At 46.6% G+C, this 14,051-nt stretch overlaps 1 protein-coding gene across 1 annotated transcript in view; it reads right to left on the reverse strand.

The window, feature by feature from the left end:
* NXN (nucleoredoxin) overlaps positions 1-11,647 on the reverse strand; it is a 159,312-nt gene extending 147,665 nt beyond the window's left edge. The window contains exon 1 of the mRNA XM_060646877.3: positions 11,153-11,647. Within this exon, the coding sequence (XP_060502860.1) occupies positions 11,153-11,524 (372 nt within the window). The 5' untranslated portion in view covers positions 11,525-11,647. The remainder of the gene's footprint in view (positions 1-11,152) is intronic.
* Positions 11,648-14,051: the final 2,404 nt, after the last annotated feature.

Consider the following 14,051-nt stretch of genomic DNA (forward strand, 5'->3'; position numbering starts at 1 on the left):
CTGCCATGGGGTTAGGCATAGATGACTCTAGGGGGCATCTGTAGTCCTTCCACATCCCCTCCCTCAAGTAACACACCTCATTTTCCTTGGTAAGCACTCCCCTTTCCTGATATTCAGTCTACTTGGTTTGTGACCCCACCCTCTGGCTATGCACGTGTGCATATGACTCGGATGTGGCCAATCAGAATATCAGACATGTCCGGGGATGGGAGGGTGACCAAAGCTGGCCTCCTTCTCCTGGGGTTCTGAGAGGACAGAAAGCAAACCCAGAGCTGCGGGTGGCCCTCCTGTCACAGGTCACTATGAGAGCAGCTGGCCAGAGGTCAGGGCCCCCACAGAGAGAAGCAGAGTGGAGATGGAGAAGGGCAGCCCCCCTGAAGAACTGCATCTGAGCCACCAGGGACTAGGAGGCGGCCAACACCTGGTCTTCTCAACGACAAGGGCCTAGGACACTTTTGAACCCAAGAGCCAATATTCTGTAGACCTTTACAATATGGATAAGAAAGGGTTGGGAATGTGGCAAGGGGGCAGACCCAGAGAAAGTTCAAGTGGAAGGAGAAACTTTAGGTTTAAAAGACTTTAGGGACATAGCTACCAGTTGCAATGTGGTTTCAAACAAATAAAAAAAAATTATTTTTATTAAAAAAAATTAGGAGACAATCAGAGAAATCTGAATACTGAGTGGATATTTGCCGATATTTAGGAATTATCGGATTTTTTGAGGTTATGATATATTATGATTTTTTTTAAGAGTTACTTAGTGAAGGGTTCCTGGGTAGATCAGTGGGTTAAGCTATCTGACTCCTGATTTTGGCTCAGGTCATGATCTCACAGTTCATGGGTTCCAGCCCCCCCTCAGGCTCTGCGTGGACAGCACGGAGCCTACTTGGGATTCTGTCTCCCTCTCTCTCGGCCCCTCACCCCCCCAAATTAACAAATAAACATTAAAATAAATAAAATAAATAAAAAATTTTTAAAAACGAGTTACTTAGTGAAATGTTTACGAAGGAAATGATACGATGCTTGGGCGCTGCTTCAAAGTAAATCCACTGAAGGGGAGGGGGAGAGGGCATGATGAATTGGTGATCCTTGTATCTGAGCGCTGGGTGCAAGGGGGTTCACTGTGCTATTTTCCCTACTGGTGTGATGTCTGAAGTTTTCAGTAATAAAAAGTCAAAAAAATAAATAAATAAATGGCAAGAGAAATATATACAGCCCAGACTCCGCTACCCACTCCCAGCTCAAAGGTGAATCCATTAGAATCCGTTCAGGAAAACTGAGCAACCAGTTGGTCAAAGAGCTGGTCTAGAATTCTAACCAGAGTCAAAGGCATGGTGTGTCATCAAATCAACAAGTGACCAGTAACTACCCCTGTCCTAGTGAGAAACTGGGGAGAAACAAGATTACATTTTGGGCCACTAGATGCAGAGTCTAGGTGCTGAGGACAGGCGTGATACAAAGAAAGAAAAGCTGAGAATTTTTCTCTCCTGTCATCTGAACAGCCAAAACACAGGAACTGAAATATTGAAGTGCCTAGGGTAAACATTTAAAGGGCACTTACCATGCACCAGGCACTGTCCTAAACTCTTTTCGAATAGTAACTCATTTAACCCTTTAACAACAACCCTACAAGGTAGATACTGTTATCTCCATTTTAATGACCAGGACCTGGAGACACACAAGTTGGGTAACCCGCACCAAAATCGCATTGCTAGAAATCCACCAAGGTGTGATTCAAACCCAAAAGACCCAGACCCAGAACCCATACTCTTAGCCACTGTGTGACAGATTTCAAACGTTCACTTCTAATAGAGGAGAATTTGTGAAGGTCCGTGGATATAAATGCTTTTTTAAGCTGCAGTCACTCAAGCACGTGCCCAGAGCTGAGCAAACGCTATCCTCACACCTACATTCACTGCCATCCAGAGAGAGGTCAGAGGTAACACTGTGATTTTTCCCTATAGCTGGTTGTTCTGCCCAATCTGTATATTTCACATCAAACCCTGAAAAATGACTAACAGATGAGGCAGCTGTGCTGTGAGGCACCACGATCAAAAGAAAACTGTCTTAACCCAAAGAAAACTGTCTTGACCTGATCACGTTTAAAGGGGGAAAAGGCAACATCTTCGGATTCCATTCAGATTTTTGTCCCTAGCATACTGACGAAAAAAGACAAGTAAAACTCTATAAAACCGATTCATCTGGATAAAATTCCCCTAGGAAAACAAAGAGGGAAACCCTATCCCTAGAACAGCAAAACTCACCACACCCTCTTTACGAGTATTCAACAATGACCTGAGATGAAAGCATTCTTCACCGTAGAAATATTACTTGAATTTACCTGTAATTGGTGTCTACCTTGAAATAAGACAATGGGGAGTGGGGGAGTGATAAGATGTAACTGAAAGGAATGCTGAACTGTAAGCTTAAATGGTTTCTTGAAAAGGATTTTAAGTGTAGTTCATACAAAAATACACTGTATATCTGGTCCAAGAGTTACGACCAGCAAGCAGCAGAAAATTTATGTTTGCTTTTAATCATGGATGCCACAGAACAAAAGTTTCCATTACAGGGTTTCGCTCGAGAATAACAGCACTCAAGCAACTTTCAATTACTATACTTCTTACTTGTCATAAAGCAGAAAGCACATGTTTGAGATTTCACTGGAAGTTAGAACAGCAGTTTCTGAAAACCTCATAAAAGGGAGGACTGATTTAGTCCTAGGATCTCGGCAGGACACCTGAAGTTCAATTTTGTCTCAGAACAAAAGCACTAAAGCAGCCCGCAGGCTTTGCATAGGATGAAGGGGAGTTGGGGCCACTTCACTGGCTGATCTAAAAAAAGCCAAATCATTAAAGGGCCCTTAGAAACCACCACCACCACCACCACCACCTCAGAAAGGCAGCAGCAGCAAAGAAGTTCTGGCTCTCCTGTCTTCCAGGCAACAGCAAATGCTTTCAGCAGCTAAACTACTTCTATCTTATTTCAGGGTCTTCTATGCATATCTAGGGTGAATCCACACCAAAAACCATTTGTTGAAAAGAGAACTTTCAGCTCCCTCTTCTTCCACAGAGAATGTTTGATGTGAACATTTTGTAAGATACGATTTCACAAACAGAAAGGACCGAGTTGAATTTAAGGGACTTCAGCTGAGCTCTTTCATCCAACACTGTGACCCTAATCTAATAATTGGTTCTCTTGCTTCAATTCTCCAACTCGAATATACTTTGAAAAGTTAAAACGTTTAGTATCTACTGATTGCTAGTTGCTCGAAGATGTAATAGGCATGCATTTTGAGTTCCTTGGAAGAAAGATTCCTGAGAAACACAAACTATGAAACATAAAAGCACGGAATGATAGGTCTACAGATAGGAGACTATTTTAATGGCCTAAGATTTTTGACATTTCAAAGTCTTTTCCTGTTTTTGAGCACAGAATTACAGGGCAATGGAGTTACACATCCATTTGCTTGTTTAAGTGCCTTTTACAGCACTCGTTAAGAAACAAAAACAAAAACACCCACATACTGTGGACATATACAATTATACAATTCAATTAAGGCCTAACTCTAATAGTAAATATTAAAATCAAGCTACACAATAGTGAAAGCACACATTTCAACTTACACGATGTGGAAGCTACCATGTGTTCAAGTTCCCAATCTAAAAGTCCCATGCCTGCTTTTCTGTGATCACAGAGTCTCAGCACCTAAGGAACTGATCATCTCCCCCCCTCTTTGGTTGGTGTCTGTCCTCAAAGAGCTTACAGTCTAATAATGAAACAAACACAGCCTAAGTGCTAGGGCATTTGCGCAGAAGATCTATGGAAGCCCACAGAATCATCCCACCTAGAGGACAAAGAGACAAGAAAGCTTCTTAGGGAAACAGGGGAACCAGGACTGAAGTTTAGAAGTTCCAAACTCAGCCAGCTGGGAGGGAAAAGAACACGGTGCAGGTGAGACAGGAGACAGGAGAATAGTCAGGGACCATGCTCTAGAATTTGGACTTGACCCCAAAAGCTATGAAGAACAGCTACAGAATTCTTAGGTAGGAGAATGATATGATCAAAGTTGTGATTTTGGACTTGACCATTCCAGAAACAGTCTAGAGCAGCGGTGCTCAAGGCTCAAGGTAGGTTTGCAACCCAGTGCTTTCCCATAAGTTGCTACTGGCCCCAAACAAGGTAAGTACAGAAATTGAGAATGAGTACTCAGCAGTTCGACATTGCAGCAACAACCAAGCCTGTGATCAACAGGCTCCTCTTGTTGAAAAGGACAGAGACCAGCCTGTGTGAGGTCAACTTAGCGGAGAGTTGTATGTGATTCAACCTCAACAGGAGTCATGCTTAGTAAGGCCACTTGGATTGGTGTGTGACGGATTGGAAATTAACAAAATAAAATAAAACTGATCATTGATTACAGCTTGAGAAGATGGTCTGAGAACCATTCCAGGCATCAAGATTGGAAGCAAGGAGCCCCAGGAGAAGCTGCTGGTGGTACACAGTCGTCCAGATGAAACCTCAACTCAAGCCGTGATGATAGGGATGGCAAGAATTGTTCAGAGTTGAGATGTATTAAGGGAATCGCATCAGCAAGACTCTGTGGATGTGAGGGGTGCCAGAGAAGCAAGGATGACTCTTGAGACTTCAGAACTCTTACTTCTCTTTTTTAATTTTTTTTTATTTTATCAGTTTTTAAAAAAAATTTTTTTAAGTTTATTTCAAGAGAGAGAGAGAGAAACAGAGCACATGAGCAAGGGAGGGGAAGAGAGAGGCAGAGAGAATCCCAAGCAAACTCCATGCTGTCAGCACAGAGCCCGATGTGGGGCTTGAACTCGAATTGTGAGATCATGACCTGAGCCGAAGTCAGGAACTCAACGCTTAACCAGCTGAGCCACCCGGCACCCCACCCCCTTTTATTTTTTAATTTGAGAGAGAGAGCAAGTGGGGGTAGAGGCAGAGAGAAAGGGAGAGAATCCTAAGCAGGCTCTGCACCATCAGCTTTAATTTTTTTTTTTTTTTGGAATGTTTATTTATTTTTGAGAGAGAGAGAGAGAGAGAGAGAGTCAGAGTGCGAGCCGGGGAGGGGCAGAGAGAGAGGCAGACACAGAATCTGAAGCAGGCTCCAGGCTCTGAACTGTCAACACAGAGCCCAACGTGGGGCTCGAACCCTCAAACCACAAGATCATGATTTGAGCTAAAGTCGAACGCTTAACCGACCAAACCACCCAGGCGCCCCAACTCTTACTTCTTTTTAAAATAACAGTCAGATATAAAGCAAAAGTACGCAAGAACCTCATGAGAGCCAGGATCAGCAAAAAGATCCCAAATTCATAGCCATTTTCTTCAAGTGCCTTTGAATAAGTAGCATGGTAAATTAATAAAATACAGAAAAGTAAGCACTCTGGTGGTTAACACTGAGTACCGCTGGGAATTGAGAACGCAAAGAGAAGAAAACATCCTATGCCAAGCCTATGCTCTCCCGCTTGAAAGGAAATCATCCCTCGAGGAGCCTGGTCTACTCAGATTGGGGCTAGCTAGAGTCCTAGAGGCCCAAGCCTTATCAAAAATAAAAATAAAAAAGACCCCCTCCACCTCCCATACACAGAGCAACTTATTCAGTCCCCACCCCAGCTGTGTATCACACAAAGCCTCCTTTTTCAAATTTGTGCAGATACTAAAACAAGGCCTCAAAACCAAAAGGAAGAGTGATAAAAAGAGGGTGGGGGAGGGGGAGAAAAGAGGGTAAATGAAATCAATGACCCTAACCTCAAAACCCACAGTTTTCCTCTGTGCTCTGGTGCACATCCCAACCTCTATCAATCAGCAAGAGCTGTGAACAGCTAGCCAGTCAGGCCTGAGTCCCTAACTGGAGGCCTGAATCGTAAGGCGCAGTGGCTACAAGTCTGGGCAAACCTATCCTACAGCATTCCAGAGCTAGGAAGGGAGGTGGCCGTGTTAGAGGGTGTGTTAGAGTCTCCACTGCTCCAGAGAGCAGGCACCATCCCTTTCCCAAGCTGAAAGAGCAGCAGCCCTACAACCTTCACGCTGCCCGGATTTAAAAGGGCAGGATCAGCGACAGACGCGCCTAATAGCTCTGGCAAACCGCAGAACCAGCACCAAGTGCGTAATTAATCTCTCTCAAGAAGGGTGCCTCATCATCTTAAAGTTGTTACCCTTTATCCCGTCTGGGCCTCATTGACCTGATGTCTCAAGTTTCACTGGCAAATGTGAGTATGGAGCTCAGTAAATCTCAGGACTACCAGTTCTTTAAGAAACAGTTTTGTTTTGTTTTTAAGTTTATTTATTTATTTTGAAAGAGAGAGCAGGGGAGGAGCAGAGAGAGAGAGAGAGAAAATCCCAAGCAGGATCCACACTATCAGCACAGAGACAGACACAGGGTTCAACCCCATGAACTGTGAGATCATGACCTGAGCCGAAATCAAGAGTTGGACACTTAATAAGCCACCCAGGAACCCCAAGAATAGTATTTTCTAAATATTCATTTGCTTTCATTGCTTCATTCTTCCAGGTCTTTCTCCTCAATTATAATCTCTTCTAGGGCAATTCTTTCAACTCCTTCACCATACCCCCCTGTACACTTAGAAGTCATTTGTTTGAAAAGTTAAAAAATATACCTTGTAACCGCAATTCTGTAATGTGATATATTCCAAAGTCTCAGGAGACGAAAGAATTACTAGATTTCATGAGAATTTTTTAACGATAGCTAGCACTTAGTGAGCACATACTATCTGCCAGGCAGATGCTATTATCTTCTCATTTTACAGATAAGGAAACCTGTGGCACAGACACGTAGGGTAACTTTCACAAGGTCACACAGCTATCAAATGACAGAGCCAGGATCTGAACTCAGGCAGGTGGACATCAGTCCCTATTTTTACCTACTATATACTAGACGTCTTCATTATGCAGAGAAAAATGAAAGATTAAAAAGCACATTACAAATAATGGAGCAAGGAAAAAGCCTCTCAAGGAAAATTGCTTTTATTACTTTAATTGGACTGTTGTCTTTTATTAGACAGATCCAAGTCCTGGAAACAAAGTGAACAGAGGGAGCCTGTCCTGGCTGATCCAGGCTCCTTTTGCACAAGGCAGAAAACCCCATCTTCAAAGCTGTGCTTTTTCCGCTATCTTTTAGCACCATGAAAGTGGTCTGTCAGTGTCCTAGAAGTTATTCTCTTAGTGGTCAGGGTATCGACATTTGAGGGAAGATGAGCTGGGAGAGATGGAGCTATAAAACTGCTTGGGTTGGAGGGCGGGGCGGGGGAAGCGCCTGGGTGACTCAGTCAGTTTAGGCATCCAATTCGGCGCAGATCATGATCTCACAGCTTGTGAGTTCAGGCCCCGTGTCGGGCTCTGTGCTGACAACTCAGAGCCTGGAGCCTGCTTCAGATTCTGTGCCCCCCTCTCTCTCTGCCCCTCCCTGGCTCACACTCTGTCTCTTTGTCTCTCTCTCAAAGATAAAAAAGATTGCCTGGGTTGGTACCAAACCTTGCCCCATTCCAAAGAGCCAAAGGGATTCCAGTGAATTCTAGGCCACACCTCTGATTTAGTCTGAACCAAAAGAACCACCCAGAGCAAACAACCCAGACAGGGAAACAGGAAGATTCCCCTTCCCCTGACTGGAGCAGGCAGACCGGAGCAGGTAGACTGGACCAGAGCCTCCTGACTGCCACTCATCGGCCCCCAACTTTCTCTTTTCCTTTCTGTCTGGCAGGAAGGTCTAGGGCCAAGCCAGACCCCAGCAAACCTGTCTAAGACCAGTGGTCCTGCACCATTTGATGTCAGTGCACCCACACTGACCAAATGTATTCCATCAGGTATCCAGCCCAGGCAAAATGAAGTCCAGTGGCTTTAAAACCAAACTCCGTGCTGCCCTCTCTGATGCCGAAGCAGAAGATCCTGGGGATCCACTCTCCTGTTCGGCCAGCAAAGTAACTTATCCCCACCTGAAGAACACATCAAATTCCCAAAGTCCGAATCATCACCACTTTCCAACTATTCATTTCATTCTCTCTCTCCGGAAATCTGAAAAATGTCTCCCAACAAAAGGAAAAGCAAACCTACTTATTAAAACAAGTCCAACTGCCTTGACTTCAAGATTATAGGTTTCCTGACAAAACTGCTCTTATAAAGGCAGTCAAAGTTCTATTATCATTTAATTACAATTTCTATACAGCTATTTATATGTGTGTGCTTGGAAGCCAAAAAAATGAAGCTTCAGTTATTTTTGCACCTACCACAAAAGCAAGCAGAAACAGGACAACCTTCCATAAAGCTTTTTTTTTGTTTGTTTAAAGATGCTAGAGACCTTTTATTTGCTGTTTTCTCACAGCTTCAGTCAAGGTGAGCAGACCCAGGCAAAATGCAAGCCTAACATATATGGTCATCCCCAGACTTTCTTACTACATAAAGGGGAAATTAATAAAAGAAGAAAAAAATACCACACAGCATTTTCTTTCCCCACCATAATCTTTCAATTTTCTTCAGAGAAATGCCAGCCAATAACTAATTAGAACCATATCCTTTGTTATCCCAGTGGGAAGAAGTATATGAATGGTTTGAAGGAACAAATGTTAACGAGAACTTTAAAAAACTTAGTAATCTGGAACTCTGGTTTGCCCTTCAGTGTAAAACAAAATTCTATTCTTTGAAACTATTATAGTTGGCGAAACAACATGGACAGGGGCCATCAGCAAAAAGGTAAGCGTTCACCGCTCAGCACCCTGAACCGGGGATGCCCTAGGCTTTTCCCTGTTTTTATCACGAAACTGCCATTACAAGCTCACAGACTTCTAAGCATCTCAGTTTCAAACAGAGAGGCAAAAACTCAACCTTACAAAAAAGGGAATTGTTTACTTTCTTTGGTTTCAAGGGAGAAAATAATTCCTTTCAGAGGGAGTACATAGCTGTTGTCATTTCTGAAAATATGTTTTCCATAAAAAACACAGCTGGAGTCTTTTTACCTGGCATATCACTACGGATGGTTTCCGGGATCAGACAGACCTTGAGTTGCCTATTCATGAACATCCAGGAGTAGAAACTACCTCTTCAAAAACTGGATTTGTTTTACACAACAAAGTGAACCAGAGGATGCGAGACAGAAAAACTCCGAGCGAAAAATAAATGTTTAAGATGCTATGCACCATGGTTTGGGCATGTTCAGCATTCTGAACTGTATTTTCAAAAGGGGGTCTGCCCTGTGTCATCCAGACTCTCATCCTGGTGGAATCGGCAGGTCCAGACTAGGGCCACTTTTTGTGTGTGTGCAGGGGACTAGCCCCGGGAGAGAGAACCAGGCATGGCATATAGCATATGAAATAGTCTCCTTTTTCAAGAAAAAGCTTTAAGTATTTGGAAAACATCGCAATCTGCTCCATGTTTTTACCATCCAGCAAATTTACTTCCTCCACTGTGAAAAAAAACAACAGGCCTCAGGTCTGTAAGTTTCCCATCATGTTCGCATGAGCTAGAAATCATGTGTATTGCCCAATAAGGACGTTATTTTACACATACTGGTATATACAATAGAAACTTGCCATAACAATAAAAATATTTTTTGGTAAATCACCTTCTGAATAATATTTCTCCCCAAAAGGATCATAAAAACAACCACCAAGGAAAACAAAGAATTCCCATATTTTTAAAGCAAAAAAGGATTGGCCATTCATATTCACGCACTATCAAATATATAACCCAACTATGAGCAAGATCACCTAAAAAGTGGTTAAAATGCCAAGTTTTGCCTCTGTGTGGTTAGTGAGCTCATGTTTTTCCAATGTGAAGTTTACAAACTGTATTTGTTAAACTGTATTTCATGCTTTAAATCCTAAATCCGCACCTTACACTATTTGGAGATGATTTACTCGAGACATTTGGGGTCACAATATAAAGCCTTTTGGTCTTACTAAATCTAAATCATGCTTCTCAACAAGACTCTGCAGACATAAAAGAAACACATGGCATGCCGTTACCATCCTCCCCAGAGGCACGTCCACACCCCCAGAACAGCCCTTCTTCTCCTGTCCACTCCATAAACTAAGATTCTCCTCAGAAAGGGAAGGTGCAGGATTCACACGTTGCATCACGCATACAAATTAAGCAAGAACGCTCCAAAACTTTTCCTGCTTCGATTTATGACAAGATTTCCTGAATCCCTTTTATTAAAACAGACAGCTTCATCCAACAGATGCACTCAAAAACCCAAACTAATTTCAGCAGCAAAATGCTGGGAATGAGTAGTTGACAGCGAAGTATAAATTTCCCCAAAGCCTCGTTTTTCCAGTTAACCTAAGGGATCAGTTCAGCATTTAATTTCGAGTGTGCCAAGACGACAGTGGCCCACCGACCAAGCAACTAAGACCTGCAAAGACGGGTCTGTTCCTGCGCCTGGGAGGCATCTGGGGAGGACTGCTGGACAGGCAGACAATGAAAAGCTCCCCGGTGGCCACTAGTCGAGCCCGCGGGGGCGGGGGGCGGAGGGCGGAGGGAGAAGGGGAGAGGAGTGAGCGCCCTTCTCACCCAAAGCCACGGTCAGCGGCTGCCTCTCCGGGGCACGGGGCGGCCTGGCCTCGGAGTCCCGGGTCACGGGGGAAGGGGTCCCCTGAAAAGAAGATTCCTCTCAGAGAGAGGAAACTTCCTGGTTTGGGCATTATGGGTAGGGGGCGAGCGCCAACCCCCCACCACTACAGGTATCCGCCGGGAGTCTGGAGGCTGAGGGAAGGAAACAGCCCCTCCCCGCGCCCACGGCGGAGGTTGGGGGTCACGGGGTCGGGACCCCCGGCGCAGCTGCCCACTAAGCAAGGCTCCCGACGCGTGGGGATCTGGCTCTTGGCTCCTCGGGACAGAAGCCGGGATCGAGGGCCTGGGGGTGTCAAACTTCCCCCACGGGCGCGGCCTGGCACCCGCACCGAGGAGTTGCCGCGGGAGCCCCAACCCGGCGGGATCCTCGGACGGAGGCGGGCATAGACAGAGGAAGGCGACACTAAGGGACACGAGGGGAAGCGTGTGCAAAGATACAGGAGCGGGGCCGAGGGGCTGCGTGTTGCGGGTGGGGCCGGCGAACACCCCGCTTCCCCGAACGCGCGGGCTGCGCACCGAGGCCAGGGGCGCCAACGAGGCCCGCGCAGCTCACCTTCCTGTGCTTCTCCTTGTAGGGCAGCGCCAGCCACGGCATGTCCCGCACGAAGTCCTGCCACTGCCGCTGGTCCTGGTCCGAGGACACGAAGACGATCTCCAGGCGGCGCAGCGGCTCGGGCTCCGCGGCCGCCCCGGCCCCCGGCCCCGGCCCGGCCCCGGCCCCCGGCCCGGCCGCGGCGTCCCCCCTCAGGCGGCCGTAGAAGGCGGCCAGACTGCCGCTGAGCTGCGCGCAGGGGGCGCTCAGGCTGCAGCCGAAGTAGAGCCCGAGCAGCGAGATGCCGCGGGAGCCCAGCGAGTGCACGTCCACCTCCTCGCCGCCGCCCGTCACCAGCTTCTCGCCGAGCAGCTCCTCCAGGAAGCCCGACATCCTGGCCCACCGCAGCCCGGGCACGCGGGCGGGCAGGCGGCTGCAACCCCGCTCCCTCGGTCCTCGCGGCGGGCGGAGGCAGCGGCGGCGGCAGCGGCGGCGGCGGCGGCTGAGGCGGGCGGCGGGCGAGGGGCAGAAGAGAGCCCCGCCCACCAGGGCCCGCCCCTTGCCCGCCCCTCCGACCCGCCCCCGGCCCGCCCCCTCCGTGGCTGTCCCGGGCCGCGCTCTGGGCCCTAATCTGCTGCAGCTGGCGATCCCGCGCAGGCTTCCACCGCGTGGCCGAATTGCTCGGGAAAGAGCCCTAGCGAGAAGGCTGGCCGGAAACGCCCCACTCTGAGGGCATGCCCGAGGCTAAGTGCAGAAAGGAGAGGGGTCACCGAGCCGGCCTCTCTGAGGCTGCAGTCGGTGCGGAGCTGGACTGGTCCCCCACCCTCCGAGCTCTCAGTTCTCTCTGGACTTCTCCAAACATTCCCATAGTCCCCCTACCCGAGTGCTCTCTCTCTCTCTTTCCCTGCGCAAGGCCTAACCGGCCATTTCGTACCCCATCTCGGAATGCTTACAAGTACTTAGCATCTATACACAATCACCATTTCATCAGGCTGGGGCTTGCTAGCACTTATTTCTCTATCGTGTGTTTTGTGTATGTTTCGTCTACCTTAAGAGGACTGGAGGACGCCACCTCTTGCATTTCTCGGGTAGCTAGGCACACATGAGGGAGTCCTTGAGACTGGCGAGTGGCTCGTGGGTCGCGCTGTGGGAGTTCAGTCCACAGGTCGCAGTGAGTGGCTCTCTTCCATCTCCGCAAGTGTATGAAACAGATGCCGCAGCAGCTTTAAATCCATGCTGGCTGCACTCCTGAATCGGTTCTATACTTTCTATCAAGTCTGTTGATAGTTAAGACAAATTCTAGGAATTATTTATTTATTTATTTATTGCCAGCTGGCAATATGCTACCCTATGCTTGGATTGAACAGGTGGTCTGTGGCAAGCCTTCCCGCCCCCCCCCCCCATACACACGAAAAAATAAAATGCATACCGTGCCAACCTGCAATAGAAGAGGACCTTCAGTTGTGTGTGTGCTCAGCTACCAGCAACCCAGTGAAAGGAAAAGACGCCCCTCTCACCGCCCTCCACCCTGCCTTTGGAAGTTATTTCTTGGGCATCTAGCGCCATCTAATGGAAAGAGTGAAAAAATGAGATATGCCAGAGCCCAGTATGTGAAGAGATACTGGCAGGCAAGCAAAGTACTTCTACTTTATAGCGGCTTTCCACCCACACAAACATACAGACACACACACACATCATAGCACACTTTACAAGAGTTAATTTAAACCTCAATATCATCTCAAGATTTTGGCACAAATTTTCATGCCTAAGGTTCTCAATTTGTCTAGGCTAGAACAAGGAATTGTCGTTTTTCAGCTCAGTGAAATGTTAACCACACAAACTGATGAAAGAGGTGGAGGTGGGAGCCTAGAGTGGATTGGCAATCCTGAAACTTACACCTGCTTTCTTAGTATCCACCTAATATATCTGCTCACTTCATAAGAATGATCTGTGGATTGAAGACTGCCTTTAAACAAGCAAGATTCCTATCACAAAAAGGAAATTCTGAGTTAAGTCTTAAAGTGTCATGCCAAAATTCTGTGCCACTGCAGGGGCAGACTTACAATAAAACACAAAGGAAACATCACTTTTTACTGAAAATATATTAAAGCTATGAACATAACAGACATTAAGTTATTAGATATCTTTAAAAATCCTGGGGGTGCCTGGGTGGCTCAGTCAGATGGGCGTCCAACTTCAGCTCAGGTCATGATCTTGCAGTCTGTGAGTTTGAGCCCCACATTGGGCTCTGCACTGACAGCTCAGAGTCTGGAGCCTGCTTCAGATTCTGTCTCCATCTTTCTCTGCCCCTCCCCTGATCTCACTGTGTGTGTGTGTGTGTGTCTCTCTCTCTCTCAAAAATAAAATAAAAACATTAAAAAAAATTTTTTTTAATCCTGAAAGGAGGGGCACCTGGGTGGCTCAGTCGGTTAAGCGTCCAACTTCGGCTCAGGTCAGGATCTCATGGCTTGTGAGTTCAAGCCCTGCATCGGGCTCTGTGCTGACAGCTCAGAGCCTGGAACCTGCTTCAGATTCTGTGTCTCCTGTTCTCTCTGCCCTTCCCCTGCTCACACTCTGTTTGTCTGTCTCTCTCTCAAAAATAAACATTAAAAAATTTATTTTAATCCTGAAAGCAGGGGTGACTAGAAGGCTCAGTTGAGAGAACCTGAGACTTTTGATGTCAGTCAAGTCCCACGTTGGACATAGAGATTACTTTTTAAAAAGGGAAAAATCCTGAAAGTCATATTTGAAATACCCATCAGTGGATCAAATTAGGCACCACTGAAATCACGTGAGACAGATAGATCCTACGTTCTGACATTTTCAAATGAACACTGAAGAGATGTAAAAGGACTACAAATAAGCATTTATATCCTATGGAAGCAAAGGTGTGGAGGTAGGTGAAGTGGGAATTCGGGGG

This window comes from Panthera onca, chromosome E1 (assembly GCF_046562875.1).
Source record: "Panthera onca isolate mPanOnc1 chromosome E1, mPanOnc1 haplotype 2, whole genome shotgun sequence".
Lineage (NCBI taxonomy): Eukaryota > Metazoa > Chordata > Mammalia > Carnivora > Felidae > Panthera > Panthera onca.